Source organism: Sminthopsis crassicaudata, chromosome 2 (assembly GCF_048593235.1).
Source record: "Sminthopsis crassicaudata isolate SCR6 chromosome 2, ASM4859323v1, whole genome shotgun sequence".
Taxonomy (NCBI): domain Eukaryota; kingdom Metazoa; phylum Chordata; class Mammalia; order Dasyuromorphia; family Dasyuridae; genus Sminthopsis; species Sminthopsis crassicaudata.
The window spans coordinates 251,970,902-251,987,608 of NC_133618.1; the positions used below are offsets into that span (position 1 = coordinate 251,970,902).

A 16,707-nucleotide genomic window follows, 5' to 3' on the forward strand; every position below is an offset into this window, starting at 1 on the left:
CTTATAAGGATACATATTATATTTATGTGGGTATGTTTATAACATACACCTTCAGTAGTTATTGAATTTTCCAGTGTTAAATATACATAAAGCAGGAAGAAATCTGCCACTCTCACATTGCTTATTAATTCCATGCGTCATCCTAAGATAAAGCTCTCCTCATTTGGTATCTTTGTTTTTGAGTGGAAAAATAAGCATAAGAGTGTAGCAATTGTCTTATGAAAGCTGAAGTCACAGGGGTGGAGTAAAAAGGGGAATTGGTAAGTAGAGGTGGGGCTGTGGAAAAATTTTCAGGAAGGTGGAATATTTTAGGCTCTCCCCACCAGGCTTGAATTTATTCATGAAGTTGTTTTTAGCAGAAGTTGCTTGGATCCTTTTAACTGTGTGGAAATTCATCACATATTAAAGCTGATTCTGCATCTGCAGTAGTGATTTCCTTAGCACAGATAAGTCATTTTTATTAGTGAGTGAATTATTTGGGGCCTGTTAGTAAATTTTGGTTGTCTGTGTCTTTAAAAGCACAGAGTAGATGAACTGAGCTGGCAGTTTAGCTGATTGACATAATTTGACCAAAGATGACCACACATAGAAAATCAATTCCAAACTATCTGCCTCTGTGATCTTGGGTTCTGTAATCTCTTAGATGCTTTGATATTTCAGAGACCTGTGATTTTCATCCATAAGGGAAATCCTTTCATCTTTTCAGATCTTTACACCTCCATACAAGGAGATAAGTTTTAAAGATACTAAGCAGAATTGGCTTATTGTGCTTTGCTCCCCCCTTTTTATATCCTACTGTCTAGCCAAACTGACTTTGCTATTAATCACATGAAACATTCCATCTGTCGCCTCCTTCCCTTTTCTTGTAGGATCCTGCACATATCCCTCTCGCACTTTGCCCCATGCTCCCAATGTACCCTTTCTCATCTTCCTCCTGAATCTTTAACTCTCTTTAAAGCTCAAGTCCCACATGAGGGTTTTGCTGGTACCTCTAGCTACTAGTATCCCACCACCTCTTAACCCCACCCTGCCTCATCAACCTGTGACCAACTGTTCTTTTATTTATTTTGTGTAATTTTAATAGACTTAAACATATACATGTTGTTTTTTCAAAGGATATAGATTCCTTCATGGTAGAGATGGCTTGTTTTTTTTTCTTAACTTTGTGTCCCCAGACCTAGCACAGTCCTGGGCCCACCGTGGATGCTTAATTGTTGATTGATAGACTATAGCCAGTTTCACTTCAACTTTTTATCCTTGTATAATATTCATGCATAGTGTGTGATTAGACCTGTGCCTGAAGATCTTCCAACTTGGGGTGGGGTAGGATTTGTTAGAATTTGTGGCCTTTAAAGCCCCAGGATCATTATCATCATGAGTCCCCATTTCATCATGATGAATCATCAGAAAGAGACTTTACTGGAAGATGATATGCAAGAGGACCCAAAAGATTCCAGCTAAACATGATGTTTATGCAAATGGAAACTTTTTAAAGATCCATGCTCATTTCCAGGAGTAGGAGGGTGAACCAACATCCTGCTGAGAGTCTACCTTTTCATTAGGGGAATTGGTTCCATGTCCTTAGTGGCAGCACATTTTGTGCTTCATGGGGTATTTGGTGTTTTCAAACTGATTGATAATGAAGAATCAGCAAGGTACTTTGTCCATTTTTGGTGATTCAGGACATATGGATTATTCTTCAGAAAATACTGAAGGATCCCATGTTCTGTTTCAACATCAGCTAAATTCAAAAGATTTCTTTCCCTTGTTTCCATCTTTTTGTTTCTATACCAAATGTAACAGAAACAACAGTTGATGAAACTTCAGGGCCAAGCAGGACTCTTCAGTTGGCTAATGGTTTGGCCACGTTTTATAGCATTTCAGCAAAAAGGGCCATTAATTGGAGATTTAAATTTCTCTTAGACCTGGGGGGGGGGGGAGGATGATGTGGGGATGGGGAATGATTGAAATATAATGCCATACCCACTAATTCAATATTCTTATTACAGGATGAAGCACATTTAGAAATACACGGATCAGTTACTTAAAGCTTAACCCCTCTTCTTATCACCATCACCATTTTTTGTTTTTTACTTGAAATTCTGGAAATCAAATCATTTTCAGACTGTTGTGGACACTGAAAGCTGGATTCCCCTTGTTGATGGAAATGCCACAAAATCCAAGAGGAGAAAACACGTTGATTTCTACCCAGCCATTTGTTTTTTCTAGTGTATCCCCTTCAGTTGAGAATGGATTTGACATCAACTCCCCAGGAACAAAAGAGCATTGTCACACACCCTTGAGCAATGGCACTGTACTTTCAAATACTAACAGTCCCTTGGACTCCTGCATGCAACCCCTCTGCAATGTCACATCTGGTAAATCTAGCCCCTGTAGTGAAGAAGTCAAATATGTGTCTGCAGAGGGAGAAAACATTTCCTGCGGTTGGGGGGCTTTTGCTCCCGATTGTTTACAATTTTTCAATACGCCCAAAGGAATACTCTTTTTCCTCTGCATGGCTTCCTTTCTGCAGGGAATGACAGTGAATGGTTTCATCAATACCATCATCACCTCTATAGAACGTCGCTATGATCTCCACAGTTACCAGAGTGGGCTTATTGCCAGTTCCTATGACATAGCAGCTTGTGTCTGTCTGACCTTTGTCAGCTACTTTGGAGGCACGGGACACAAACCTCGGTGGCTGGGGTTGGGGGTACTGGTGATGGGGCTTGGCTCCCTTATCTTTGCCTTGCCTCAGTTTACCACTGGTCATTATGAAGTGAACTTCTCAGAAGAGTTTGGAACATGTGGCTCAAGTCAAAATGTGTCCTGTACAGAAGGTACCTCGAGTCTCTCCAACTACATGTTTGTCTTCATGCTTGGACAATTCCTTCACGGGATTGGTGCAACACCACTGTACACTCTAGGAGTGACTTATCTTGATGAAAATGTCAAGTCAAACTATTCTCCAGTCTATATTGGTAAGTGTAATAGCCTATTGTTGTAATTTTTTTCTTTTGGTTATTAAATATACATAGTGGTTATAAACACTGTCTCTCTTAGAATGGAAAATCAACTCTCCCCAAATGGGATGCTATGAAAGTGAGAGAGAGAGAGAGAGAGAGAGAGAGAGAGAGAGAGAGAGAGAGAGAGAGAGAGAGAGAGAGACAGAGAGAGAGAGAAAGAGAGACAGAGAGAGAGAGACAGAGACAGAGAGACAGAGAGAGAGAGACAGAGAGAGACAGAGAGACAGAGAGAGACAGAGAGAGACAGAGAGAGAGAGAAAGAGAGAGACAGAGAAAGAGTGAGAGAGAGACAGAGAAAGAGAGAGAGAGAATATGTGTGTGTGTATGTGTGTGTGTGTGTGTGTGTAAAGGAATAGGTACAGTGAAATTTTAAAATACAATTCTTTAGCTAAGATTTGCTATATAATAGAGAAAAATGTATTTGGTTTGAAATAGGATCCTATTCTTTTTTAGGCTTTTATATGGATAGGAAATCTGTATTGCATAGTATAGAAGTCCATTTTGTGTCTGGACTGCTCTGGTACAATGTGGTAAAAACTTTAGACACCTTTTTAGAATATTTTTAAATAAATAAAGGAACTACTCAATATTGGTTTGAGGCTAGTAAATATAAAGATGTAATTTTTTTTATTTATTTATTTCAATAGTATTTTATTTTTCCAAATATACACAAAGATAGCTTTCAACATTGATCTTTGTGAAACCTTGTGTTCCAAAATTTTCTTCCTCTCCTCTCCCCCTTCCCCAAGACAGCAAGCAATCCAATATAGGTTATGCATGTGCAATTCTTCTAAACATATTTCCATATTGATCATGCTGCACAAAAATATTTAGGGGAAAAAGGGAGAAAGGGGAAAAAAACAAGTAAACAACCAAAGACAATAACAAAAAGGTGAAAATACTATGCTTTGGTTCACATTCTGTCTCCACAGTTCTCTCTCTGGATGTGGATGACACTTTCTATCACAAGTCTATTGTAATTACCTTGAATCATCTCATTGTTGGAAAGAGCCAAGTTCATCACAATTGATCATCATATAATCTTGTTATTGTGTACAATATTCTTCTGGTTCTTCTCATTTCACTTAGCCTCAGTTCATATAAGTCTTGCCAGGCTTTTCTGAAATTAGCCGGCTCTTCAATACTATTCTATGTAATTATTTTTTTAACCAAGATCATGAATTCCCTGAAATCTATTGCCAGTTCATATGATATAGCAATTTATGTCTGTCTGGCCTTTGTTAGTTACTTTAGCGGCATGGGACACAAATCTAGCGGCTTGGGTGGTATTGGTAATGAACTTCTTGAGGTTCATGGATCTCAGGTTAAGAACCACCAGCTTAGGATTCAAAAAGTTCTAGGTTCAAGTCCTTTCTTTGCCATATACTAGCCCCAGGAAATGTTCTAAAAGCATACATGGATATAGAGAGTTTTTTACATCGGAACTTGTAGTGTGCAATTATTCTTTCTACCCAAGCAAATCAGAACTCTGAACCTGATCTATGAGTAAATGGATATAAGGAATTCGCCTCAAAGAAACTCCCTCTACTACTACTGGTTACTTTTAGAAGCTGTTTGGGGCACTGAGAAATAAAATTATTTGCCCAACATCACACTACTTATGTGTATATATCAAAGGAAGACTTGAACACAGGTTGTCCTGCCTTTGAGTCTAGCTTGCTCTCCATTATGTCACACTCGCCTCTTATCTATAAATAAATCTTTATGCATATGTGTAACATATATAAGAACAGCATGGCATGCATATGCATATACACATATACATACATGCAGATGTGTTTGAGTAAACTTGTATTGCTTCTTGAAAGATAATTATTAAATTTTCAATGTGAACATTTATTTATGTCTCAGAAATTGATTTAAAAAACCTCTAAAATCAGGATTTGCCTTTTTATCATTTTGTTGATTTCTAGACTTAAGAAAGTGATGGAGAAAATGTTAGAAATGCAAATTAAACTTTTAAAATGTGGCAAATATGCTAATTTTTAACAGAGTGCCAGCTATTCAACATTTACTTGCACACTTATGTACGTATGCACATGTGTGTGTGTAAATAAGAGATTTTTCTTCATCTCTATTCATAGGTGAGAATTGAAGAAGCTCCTTTTATTTTTTATTTTTTAATAATATTTAATTTTTCAAATACATGCAAAGATAGTTTTCAACACTGACCTTTGCAAAAACTTTGTGTTCCGAATTTTTCTCCTTCTTTTCCCCTCTCCCTTCCCCAAGACATCAAGCAATCTCACAGTCTAAACATGTTCAATTAGAAGTTACTTTTATAAATAAAATGGCAAAAAAATTTTCTGAATTGATACATAAGGAAATGCATGAAATGTACCCTTGAAAATAAGTTAGCTCATGACTCTCTTCAACAATGAGATGATTCAAACCAGTTTCAATTGCTCAGTAATGAAGAGAATCAGCTAACCAGAGAGAGAACTATGGGAAATGAGTGTGGACCACAACATAGCATTTTTTCATTCTTTTTGTTATTGTTTGCTTGCATTTTTGTTTTCCTTCTCAGGCTTTTTTTTCTTTCTTTCTAGATCCGATTTCTCTTGTGCAGCAAGATAACTGTATAAATATGTAAACATATATTGTATTTAACATATACTTTAACATATTTAACATGTTTTGGACTATGCTATCTAGGGAAGGGAGTAGAGGGAAGGAGGGGAAAAGTGGGAACAGAAGATTTTGCAAGGGTCAATGTTGAAAAATTATCCATGCATATGTTTTGTAAATTAAAAGCTATAATAATAATAATAATAATAATAATAATAATAATAATAATGAAAATAAGTCAGCTAAACAGTTCTCTCTCTTGCCATTCTAGACCCCTCAAAATACGTAATTTGAAAAGAGCACATCAGAGTTACTAGGACTAACCAAAGTTTAAAACCATACCATTAATGAAATAATGCAGAAAATGTGTTCCAAGTAACTTTATAAATTCATCTTTATTTAGAAAGTAGAGTATCTCACTAGTAAATTTGAAAGAATTTTTGACACTTCTTTCCAAAGAGTTAACTGTGGATGTTATTTGGATTTTTAATTTTCAAATACAGCTGAATTCAACTTCAGATGAATTGTGTCTTTGATATGCCAGATACAGAAGAATCCCAATCTAGCATTTCTCTTAGATTTCTAGTTACAATGCTCAAATGAGCAAATTAGATACATTCATTTCAGGGGGTGGGAAGGTGTCAGTAGAAAATTCATAATTCCATTCAGAAAAAATTGCAAAGTTAATTCATGAGACCAGAGACAAGTGTTAATGGTGAATTTTGGCCCTGCCATCATTACCTAAAGGATGTCAATTGGTCTCTTGTGATTTAATGACCCCTCTTGATTGGTGGATATGTCTGTCTGTCCATCATCTAGGAGTTAATGAATAAGTCTATTTCATCATTATGCGTCTGTAAAACTATTCCTGGACCCAACATAGGTGAGAAAAGTGTTGAGATATTTATGATCCAGCTTTGCATTCAGAAGATCATAGATTAAGAGACAGAAGAGACCTTTGAAATCATCTTATTCAACTCCTCATTGTTGAGTTGAAGAAAATGAAACATAAATAAATTAAGTGACTTTCTTAGGGTTATACGAGGAGTGCAATGTAGAGCAAAATCTGGAACTTAGATCTTCAAATTCCAAATCCTGAATTGCACTATGCAACTCTTTTCTCAGAAAATGCTTACTAGAACAACATTGTCATGGAGAGAATATCCCAAATGAAGTTCAAAACTGATCTTTATAACCAATACCAAGAAAATATCTTTGGAAAATATATCCCCATAAAAAACTTTCATGAAGCCTCAAAGAACATCTGACCTAATCTGTATCCAAATCAGAGTCTCCTCTACTTCATACTCAACAAATTGTCATCCAAACTTTGTTTGAAGACTTTTGTTAAAGGGGAGTCCACTAACTCTTGAGATATCTTTTGTTATTCATAAAACAAAGGGAAAGAAAGAAGCAAGGAAGCAAGGAAGGAAAGAAGAAAGGAAGCAAGGAGGGAGGGAGGGAAGGAAGGAAGGAAGGAAGGAAGGAAGGAAGGAAGGAAGGAAGGAAGGAAGGAAGGAAGGAAGGAAGGAAGGAAGGAAGGAAGGAAGGAAGGAAGGAAGGAAGGAGGGAAGGAGGGAAGGAAAGAAGGAAGGCGGGAAGGAAGGAGGGAGGGAAGGAAGGAAGGAAGGAAGGAAGGAAGGAAGGAAGGAAGGAAGGAAGGAAGGAAGGAAGGAAGGAAGGAAGGAAGGAAGAAGGGAAGGAAGGAGGGAGGAGGGAAGGAAGGAAGGAAGGAAGGAAGGAAGGAAGGAAGGAAGGAAGGAAGGAAGGAAGGAAGGGAAAGAGGGAAGGAAGGAAGGAAGGAAGGAAGGAAGGAAGGAAGGAAGGAAGGAAGGAAGGAAGGAAGGAGGGAAGGAGGAAAGGAAGGAAGGAGGAAGGGAAGGAAGGAGGGAGGGAAGGAAGGAGGGAAGGAAGGAAGGAAGGAAGGAAGGAAGGAAGGAAGGAAGGAAGGAAGGAAGGAAGGAAGGAAGGAAGGAGGGAAGGAGGGAAGGAGGAAAGGAAGGAAGGAAAGAAGGAAGGAAGGAAGGAAGGAAGGAGGGAAGGAGGGAAGGAAGGAGGGAAGGAGGAAAGGAAGGAAGGAGGGAAGGAAGGAAGGAGGGAGGGAAGAAGGGAAGGAAAGGAAGGAAGGAAGGAGGGAGGGAAGGAGGAAGGAGAGAAGGGAGGGAGGGAGGGAGGAGGGAGGGAAGAAAGGAGGGAAGGAGGGAAGGAAGGAAGGAAGGAAGGAAGGAAGGAAGGAAGGAAGGAAGGAAGGGAGGAGGAGAGAAGGGAAGGAGGGAGGGAGGGAGGAGGAAGGAAATAGTTGTGCTAGGCACTTTAAAAATGTTAGCTCATTTTATCTTTATAACAACCCAAGGAGGAAAGTGCTGCTATACTACCTATTTTATAGATAAGAAAACTGGGGCAAACAGAAGCTAGGTGATTTACCCACAGTCACATACTAAGTATCTGAAGTCGGATTTGAACTAAGGTCCTGACTCCAGAAGCACTATCCACTGCACTTCCTGTGACAAGTGGATGATATGAGATCACTTTCTACATCTAAAAATCTATGATCCTGAACCCAGTCTCCCAACTCTCTATTCGATGGCCTTTCTCCTGCATCATATATATCAACTCTTCCCTCACCCCTCCCCTCCCAAAGTACATCTAGTCCCTAAGTAAGAAAGAGACTGTACCTTGGACCTGTCAGAAATAGGGCATCCAGGACCTTAGTGGGGAACAATTTCTTAACTTACTTTGTGATAACAAAGCAGGTCTATCTAGTACAATCTAGACAATCTGGGGAAGGAAAATATGCAGCCCTCCATTACAGTGATCTGTTTTGTTTGTTAACAGCAATTTTCTATACAGCTGCAATTCTTGGCCCTGCAGCAGGTTACCTGACTGGCGGCGCACTGCTGAACATTTACACTGAAATTGATAGACCGTAAGTAGACATCATTTGTTTTGTTCTGTTTGGGCTCAAAAATATATTTTACTAAATATGTGGAAGGATCCTTTTTGGGGGGGGATTATACTTGTTATTTCTTTGGTACAAAAAAACTCAATGGGGAAACTCCCTCTGCCAATGAAAATTGGCATTTTCTTTATAACTAATAGTCTTAGAAACTGGCTAGGGGTGCTTCCAAAGTTAGGTGGCTTGCCCTGGGTTATGCAAACAGTATGTGTCAGGGAGAATTTGAACCCAGATGCTCTTGTTTACAAGGCCAGATCTTTTTCCACAACATCATGGTGATTCTAATGGGGAAAAAAAATGGTGGCTTATTCTATGTGACACCAGATTTACTTGCATACTTTTGTTGAAGGTGATTTCCAATCCTAATTCTAATTGCATAGGAGAGTATCTGTAGTAACTTTGGCCAAGTATTCCACAAGAAACTTGGAATCATAGGACCACAGAGTCCCATAGAAGGGCCTTCAAAAGTCTCCTAAACCTTGTTTAGGTCTTCCCAAGGCAGTTCTACAACCAGGGATGAAGGGATACATCTTTTTTTCTTTTCTTTTCTTTTTTTTAATTTTTTTTCCTGAGGCTGGGGTTAAGTGACTTGCCCAGGGTCACACAGCTAGGAAGTGTTAAGTGTCTGAGACCAGATTTGAACTCTGGTCCTCCTGAGTTCAAGGCTGGTGCTCTATCCACTGCGCCACCTAGCTGCCCCTAGGGATTCATCTTGCACATGAGATAGGCCCATCTAGTTCTCTACCCACAAAGAATGGATGCATGATAAAGTGCCAAGAATTAAAAGACCTAAATTTTAATCCCCACCCTACCACTTGATATCCTTGTAGCCGAGAGCAAAATTCATCGTATTAATTATTAGTATTTATAATATTAATCTCTCAACTGCTATTTTCTCTCTCCTTTATATAAATGATTAATTTAATATTGAGGTTTTATTAATATTAGCTATATTTTAATTATTAATATATCAATAATATAAATATATGTAATATATTATGATAACATAATATGTTATCATAATATAAAATAACAAGCAATTATATAGCACTTGAAATTTTGCATAAATATGTATGTATATTATATATATATATGCAAATATGTGTATATGTTCTCATTTTATCCTCACAACAACATTTATAATAGGTGCCATTTTGACCTCTATTTTGCAAATTAAGAAACTGAGTCTGAGAAAAGTAAATTGGTTTCCCAAAGTCACACAGTTTCTCCCAGATTCACACAGAATGTGAACTCAGATCTTGGAACTCCAAGTCTGTACTCTATCCCCTGTGCTCTTTAGATGACTTAATAAAATCAGGAGGTTGGTCTCTTTCTAAAGTCCCTTTCAGCTTAGATATGTGATTCTCCGTGTGAACAAGAAAGGGCTCTTATCAAACCATGTATACACTTACTAGGTAGTACTGAGAAAGAAAAGACTGTCAGAGACACATAAGAAGATAATTTCTAATTTATCAATATTCTTCCTAAAAACTGATCTCCAGATGTGATCTAATCAGGATAGATGAGGGTAAAACTATTGTTTTATTTGTGTCATTTCTGTTGTCTCTGATTTTTTTGTGACCCAATTTGGAGTTTTCTTGGCAAAGATTCTGGAGTGGTTTGCCATTTCCTAAATTCTATGCCTTTTTCTACTTGCAATTAAAAACTGACCACATCTTTTCTTACAAACTTCCCCTTTTTCCACACTTGCCTGTTTCTGTCAATGGGACCACCATTTCTCCCAGATTGGTAACCCAGCATTAAACATTGATCCCTCACTCTCTTTCACCACCATCTTATTTCAAGCTCTTATCTCCTCTTGCCTGTACTCTAGCAATGACCTTTTAATTGGTCTCCCTGTTTCAAGTCTCTCCCCATTTCCAATCCAGCCTTAACACAACTGCCAAAACTCACTTTCTTAAGCACAGATCTAATTATGGCAATCTCTTATGTAAGGTATAAACTTCATAGTTTGGCTTTTAAAGCCTTTTCCAACATACTGGAAAAAGAGGAAAGGGGAAGTATAATGGGACAAATTTCATCACATGAAGAAGTGTAAAAGAGCTATTACAATGAAGGGGAAGAAGGGAGGGAGATGAGCAATGTCTGAAGCTTGATCTCATCAGTTTTGACTCTAAAAGGGAATAACTTAATCATTCAGTTGGGTATAAAAATTTATCTAACCCTATAAAGAAATAGAAGGAGAAAGAGAAAAGAAAAGGGAGAGGCAGGATAGAAGGGAGGCAGAAACATTAGGGGAAAAGGTAAGAGAAGGGGGGACGGGGTGACAGAAGGTAAGAAGTGAGTGGGGTGGGTAAAAAATCACTACTAAGAAGAGGGTGAAAAGAGAGAACAAAAGTATATAAAAGGGAGAAAATAGGATGGAGGGAAATATAGAGCTGGTAATTATAACTGTAAATGTGAATGGGATGAACTCTCCCATAAAATAGAAGCAAATAGTAGAAAGAATTAAAAAACCAGAATCCTACAATATGTTGTTTGCAACAAACACATTTGACACAGAGTAAAGGTAAAGGTAAAATGCTGGAACAGAATTTATTATGCGTCAGATGAAGTTAAAAAAAAAAAAAAAAGCAGGGGTAGCAATTCTGATCTCAGCCAAAGCAAAAGTAAAAATAGATCTTATTTAAAAAGATAAGGAAGGAAAGTACATCTTGATAAAGAATACCTTAAACAATAAAGTAGTGACAATACTAAATGTATATGCACTAAGTGGTAGAGCAGCCAGATTTCCAAAGGGAAGATTTTAAGATACTTATAGGAAGAAATAGATAGTAAAACTATACTAGTGGGAGACCTTGACCTTCCCCTCTCAGAATTGGACAAATCTCACCACAAAACAAACAAGAAAGAAACTAGAAAACCTAGATATGATAGAACTCTGGAAAAAATTGAATAGGGACAGAAAGGAATGCACCTTTTTCATGGCAGACATGGTATCTCCAAAAAATGGACTATGTATTAGGGCATAAAACCTCACAATCAAATGCAAAAAGGCAGAAGTAGTAAATGCTTTCTTTTCAGCACTAAAAATTATATTCAATAAAGGGATAAAGAATGATAGACTAAAAATCAATTGGAAATAAAATAATCTATTTCTAAAAAATAAGTGGATCAAACAACAAATTACAGAAACAATACATAGTTTCATCCAAGAGAATGACAATAAAGAGACAATATACCAAAATCTATGAGATGCAGCCAAACCAGTTCTTAGGTGAAATTTTATATTACTAAATAGCTCCATGAATAAAATAGAGAAAGAAGAGGTCAATGAATTAAGCATGCAACTAAAAAAGCTAGAAAAAGAACAAATTTAAAAAACGCAATTAAATACCAAATAGAAATTCTGAAACTCAAAGGAGAGATTAATAAAATTGAAGCTAAGAAAACTAATAATAAAGAACTAATAAATAAAACTAAGAGTTGGTTTTACGAAAAAAAAAAACCCAACAAAATAGATAAAGCTTTGGTTAATTTGATTAGAAAAAGGAAAGAAAAAAAAAATCACCAGCATCAAAAAATGGAAAGGGTGACCTCACTACCAATAAAAAAAGAAATTAAAGCAATAATTAAGAGCTATTTTGGTCAACTGTGGGACAAAAAATCTGACAATCTAGCTGAAATGCATGAATATTTACAAAAGCCCTTTCCAAACTTTCACTAACCAATCTTTCCAATCTCATATATCACACTATGATTTAACCAGATTGAATTCATCTCAGCACTACTTTTCCTATCTTTTTGCCTTTGTATTGGCTCAATTTTCTGCATGGAATGCACACCATCTTGACCTCTACTTCATAGAATCTCTCAGTTTCAGCAATAAATTGAGAAAACATTTTTACATTCAAAGGTTCTGATAAAGGCCTCGTTTCTAAAATATATACAGAATTGACTCAAATTTATAAAAATTCAAGCCATTATCCAACTGATAAATGATCAAAGGATATGGACAATTTACAAATGAAGAAATTAAAACCATTGCTAGTCATATGAAAAGGTGCTCTAAATCACTATTGATTAGAGAAATGCAAATTAAGACAACTTGAGATACCACTATACACCTCTCAGATAGGCTAAGATGACAGGAAAAGATAATGACAGATGTTGGAGGGGATGTGGGAAAACTGGGATACTAATACATTGTTGGTGGAGTTGTGAAGTGATTCAACCATTCTAAAGAGCAATTTGGAACTATGCCCCAAAGTTATCAAACTGTACATATCTTTTGATCCAGCAGTGTTTCCACTTATATTCCAAAGAGATCTTAAAGGAGGGAAAGGGACCCATATGTGCAAAAATGTTTGCTGTAGCCCTTTTTGTAGTGGCAAGAAAATGGAAACTGAATGAATGCTCATCAGTTGGAAAATGACTAAATAAGTTATGGTATATGAATGTTCTGGAATATTATTGTTCTATAAGAAACGATCAGCAACATGATTTCAGAGAGGTCTGAAGAGACTTACATAAACTGATAGTAAGTAAAATGAGCAGAACCAGGAGATCATTGTACATGGCAACAAGATTATACAATAATCAATTCTGATGGACATGGCTCTTTTCAACAATGAGATGATCCAGGCCAGCTCCAAAGATCTTGCGATGAAGAGAGCCATCTACACCCAGAGAGAGGTGTGTGGGAACTGAGTATGGATCACAAAATAACGTTCTCACTCTTTTTGTGTTGTTCACTTGTGTTTTGTTTTCTTACTCATTTTCTTTCCTTCTTGATCTGATTTTTCTTATGCAGTAATTTAATTGTATAAATGTTTACATATATTGGATTTAACATATATTTTAACATGTATAATATATATTGGATTGCTTGCCATTTAGGGGAGGGAGTGGAGTGAAGGAGGGAAAAATTTTGAACCTAAAGCTATGCAAAGGTCAACGTTGAAAAATTATCTGTGCATATGTTTTGACAATAAAAAGGTTTAATAAAAAAAAAATAAACAAAACCCCTATAAACAGTAAAGAAAAAAAAAAAGAATCTCACTTTCTTTAAGATGAAATTTAAATACCAACTTCTATAGAAAACTTTTTCTGATTTCCCCCAAGCACTAGTAAGCTCTTTTACCCTACCTGCTTATAATTTAAATACCCTTCACTTATTTTTTATTTATTCTGTTTACCCTTATATGTATACTTGTTCTCCCAATATAATGTAAACTTCCTGAAATCAGGGATAATTTCTTTCTTTACTTTTTTTCCTTTTTCTTCTCTTTTTCTTTTTTTTTAAATCTTTTTTTATCATTTTCTATCCCAAGATCTTGTACAGTGTCTGAAATATAGTAGCCACTAATAAATGAGTGGTTGATTTTCATAAAGTCAAAGATGTTATTAGCAGAAAGGTGGTACAAAGGAAGTGCTGAATCTGAAGCCAAGTATACCCAGGTTCAAATCCTATCTTATTTTCTAGTTGCATGAGCTTGGGCAAATAAATTTGCTATTACCTGCTTCAGTTTTCTCATTCGCAAAATGGGAATGATTATAATACCTATTTCCCAATGTTAGTGTGAAGAAAAATGAGATGGTATTTGTAAACGCTTGCTATTATTTTGGCTAGAAAATGACACCATAAACTGAGATTGAGCTTACAGTACATTAATACTTCTACATCTTTTTTTTTTCATGTTTTTTTCCTTTTTCTAGTTATACTTTCCTTAAATTTTTTAAGCTTTGAAAAAAGTTTTTAATAATATTTTATTTTTCCCAATTACATATAAAGATAATTTTAACATTCATTTAAAAAAAAACTTTTGAGTTTCAATTTTTTCTCTGTCCCTTCCCTAAAGTGGTAAGCAATTTGATATAAGTTAAATTTGTGCAATCATGTAAAATATATTCCCAAAAATATATATTCCCATATTTGTCTTGTTAAAGAAGAAACAGATCAAAAGCACATACCCACATACAAACAAAAGTAAAAATAATATGCTTCAGTCTGCATTCAGATTGTATCAATTCTTTCTCTGGATGTGGATAGCATTTTTCATTATGAGTCCTTTAGAATTATCTCGGATCATTGTATTGCTGAGAAAATCTAAGTCATTATGTTGCTATTACTGTGCATAATGTTCTCCTAGTTCTGCTTATTTCACTTTGCATCAATTCATGATGGTAAAGCTTGCTTTACATGCTGTTTGCCAGGAAGTTCTAGTTCCATTAATTATGTTCTTTTTTTTTTAAGTAGCAAAATAGGTAATTGTTAAGATTCAGATTTGCTTGTGATAGGGCATTATGAATAGGAGCTAGAGGGTCAAATGCTTTCTCAATAGTGGTACTGGAACACAATTTAAAAGTTCTTTGGAAAGAGAGATTCTGCTGATAAAATCATTTTAATAGGCAATTGACATTCCAATTTTATACTTGAAATTCAGATTTCATTTTCTTTTACACTCTTCTCTTGTTAACGAATTGGCTTGTTTTTAGCTGTGTGGATGATTGGGAGGGAAGGGCAGGAAAATCCTAACCAAAAAAAAAAAAGAGATAGCATGGCATGGCAATTGGGTATCATTTTGGAATCAGGAAGACCTGGATTCAAATCCTGCCTTTGACACTTACTAGCTATGTGACTCTTAGCCTTTAAGTTCCCTAAGCCACTCTTCAAGACCATTGATTGCAGGCCATTACATAACAGCATCAGTCAACAAAAATCAGCTGACTTTCCACAGCAAGAATTCTTCATTATATAAGACCCAAAAAATTAGGCTTGGGAGAAGCCTTTTTTATAAAGGTTGAAATTTTCCTTAAGATTGATTTTATTGCTGCTTATTATTTACAATTATCAGACTCCATTCCTTTTCAATGAGCAAGACATTTTCTGTCATATTTATTAGTCTTTCTTTTCCAAGCTGTCTAGTTGGATTTATTTTATATTTATGGGCTTCATCTCAGGCATTTCCATACCTTGAAATCTTTCCACAGATGGACTTCTTTGTCTTTGGTCTTTCTAAAGCTTTACAGCTGTTACAAATTCCAATATCTTGCAACATATTGAAGAATAGGTGTATCAAATGTTGCTGTTACTATATGCACCAAAAATGTACAGTGGATGTCTTGCAAAATCCTTGCTGCAACTGGAACTTCCTTTCTCCTTTACTCTTCTCTCGCTCATTTGGAAACAGAAGGTATTATAGTAATGTCTCAAGTCTAGAAAGATTGTAAATGTCCTTAAAAGCTATACAAGAAATGCCCTCATCCGACCCATGTTAGACTATTTCTTTTTTCTTCAAAAGTTTTTTTTTAACCTGCTCCATTTTCCCACATCTCTTTTAGGGGATTTCAGTAAATTGCATGTGTATGTGAGCAGCCCGGGATATTTAAGGGGGTCATAGAAAACGATTCTTAAAGCCCTTTCTATCTCTAAAGATCTGGCACCCTATGACATGAGTCATTCCTCTCCAGTTTTCCTCATGGAAAATGATTCTTAAAACCCTTTCTATCTCTAAGGATCTGGTACTTTATGTTATGAGAATTCCTCTCCAGTTTTCCTCTTCTATAATAGACCCGGAGCTCTCCTGTTATCTTATCTGGTGACTCCAAGTGGAAAATCAATCTTGGGGTTCTGGTCAGATCAGAACCTGGAAATAGAGGCAGTGTGGTATAGGATATACTACTGTTGGATTCAGAGTCAAGAAGACCTGAGTTCAACTACTTCCTGTAACATTTACTAGCTCTGTAATCTGGAGTCAGGAAGATCTGAGTTAAAATCTGCAATGGCAAACCACACCAGCCTCTCTAGAAAGAAAACCCCAAACAGGATCACAAAGAGTCGGACACAACCGACTGAATGACTGAACAACGATCATTTAGTCTCTTTGGACCTCAGTTTCTTCATCTGTAAAATGGAATAAGAGAAGATGACCTCTAAAGTCCCTTCCAATTTTAACTATGATATTATGAGTAGTTTCCACAGTGGGATTGAATTGACAATTACACTAAAATTCTCCCAAATCATTTTCTTCTTATTTAGATTTTTAGCTAGAAAAAAAATTTTTTTATATGTTAGTTACAACGAAACTTATGAAGATCCTTTTGCTGCAAGCTTCCAGCTGGTCCTAGTTGAACTTCTCTGCTCCCACTTAGAAAATTTTATGAGGCCCCAGA

The 16,707-nt window shown here is 36.3% G+C and overlaps 1 protein-coding gene across 3 annotated transcripts in view; it reads left to right on the plus strand.

Moving 5' to 3' along the window:
- The window catches only part of SLCO4A1 (solute carrier organic anion transporter family member 4A1), a 75,595-nt gene that overhangs the window by 30,896 nt on the left and 27,992 nt on the right, over nt 1-16,707 (plus strand). For all 3 annotated transcript variants that reach the window (XM_074288786.1, XM_074288788.1, XM_074288787.1), the window contains 2 exons: nt 2,010-2,981; nt 8,451-8,541. In XM_074288786.1, coding sequence (XP_074144887.1) covers nt 2,162-2,981; nt 8,451-8,541 — 911 coding nt within the window. In that variant the 5' untranslated portion in view covers nt 2,010-2,161. The remainder of the gene's footprint in view (nt 1-2,009; nt 2,982-8,450; nt 8,542-16,707) is intronic.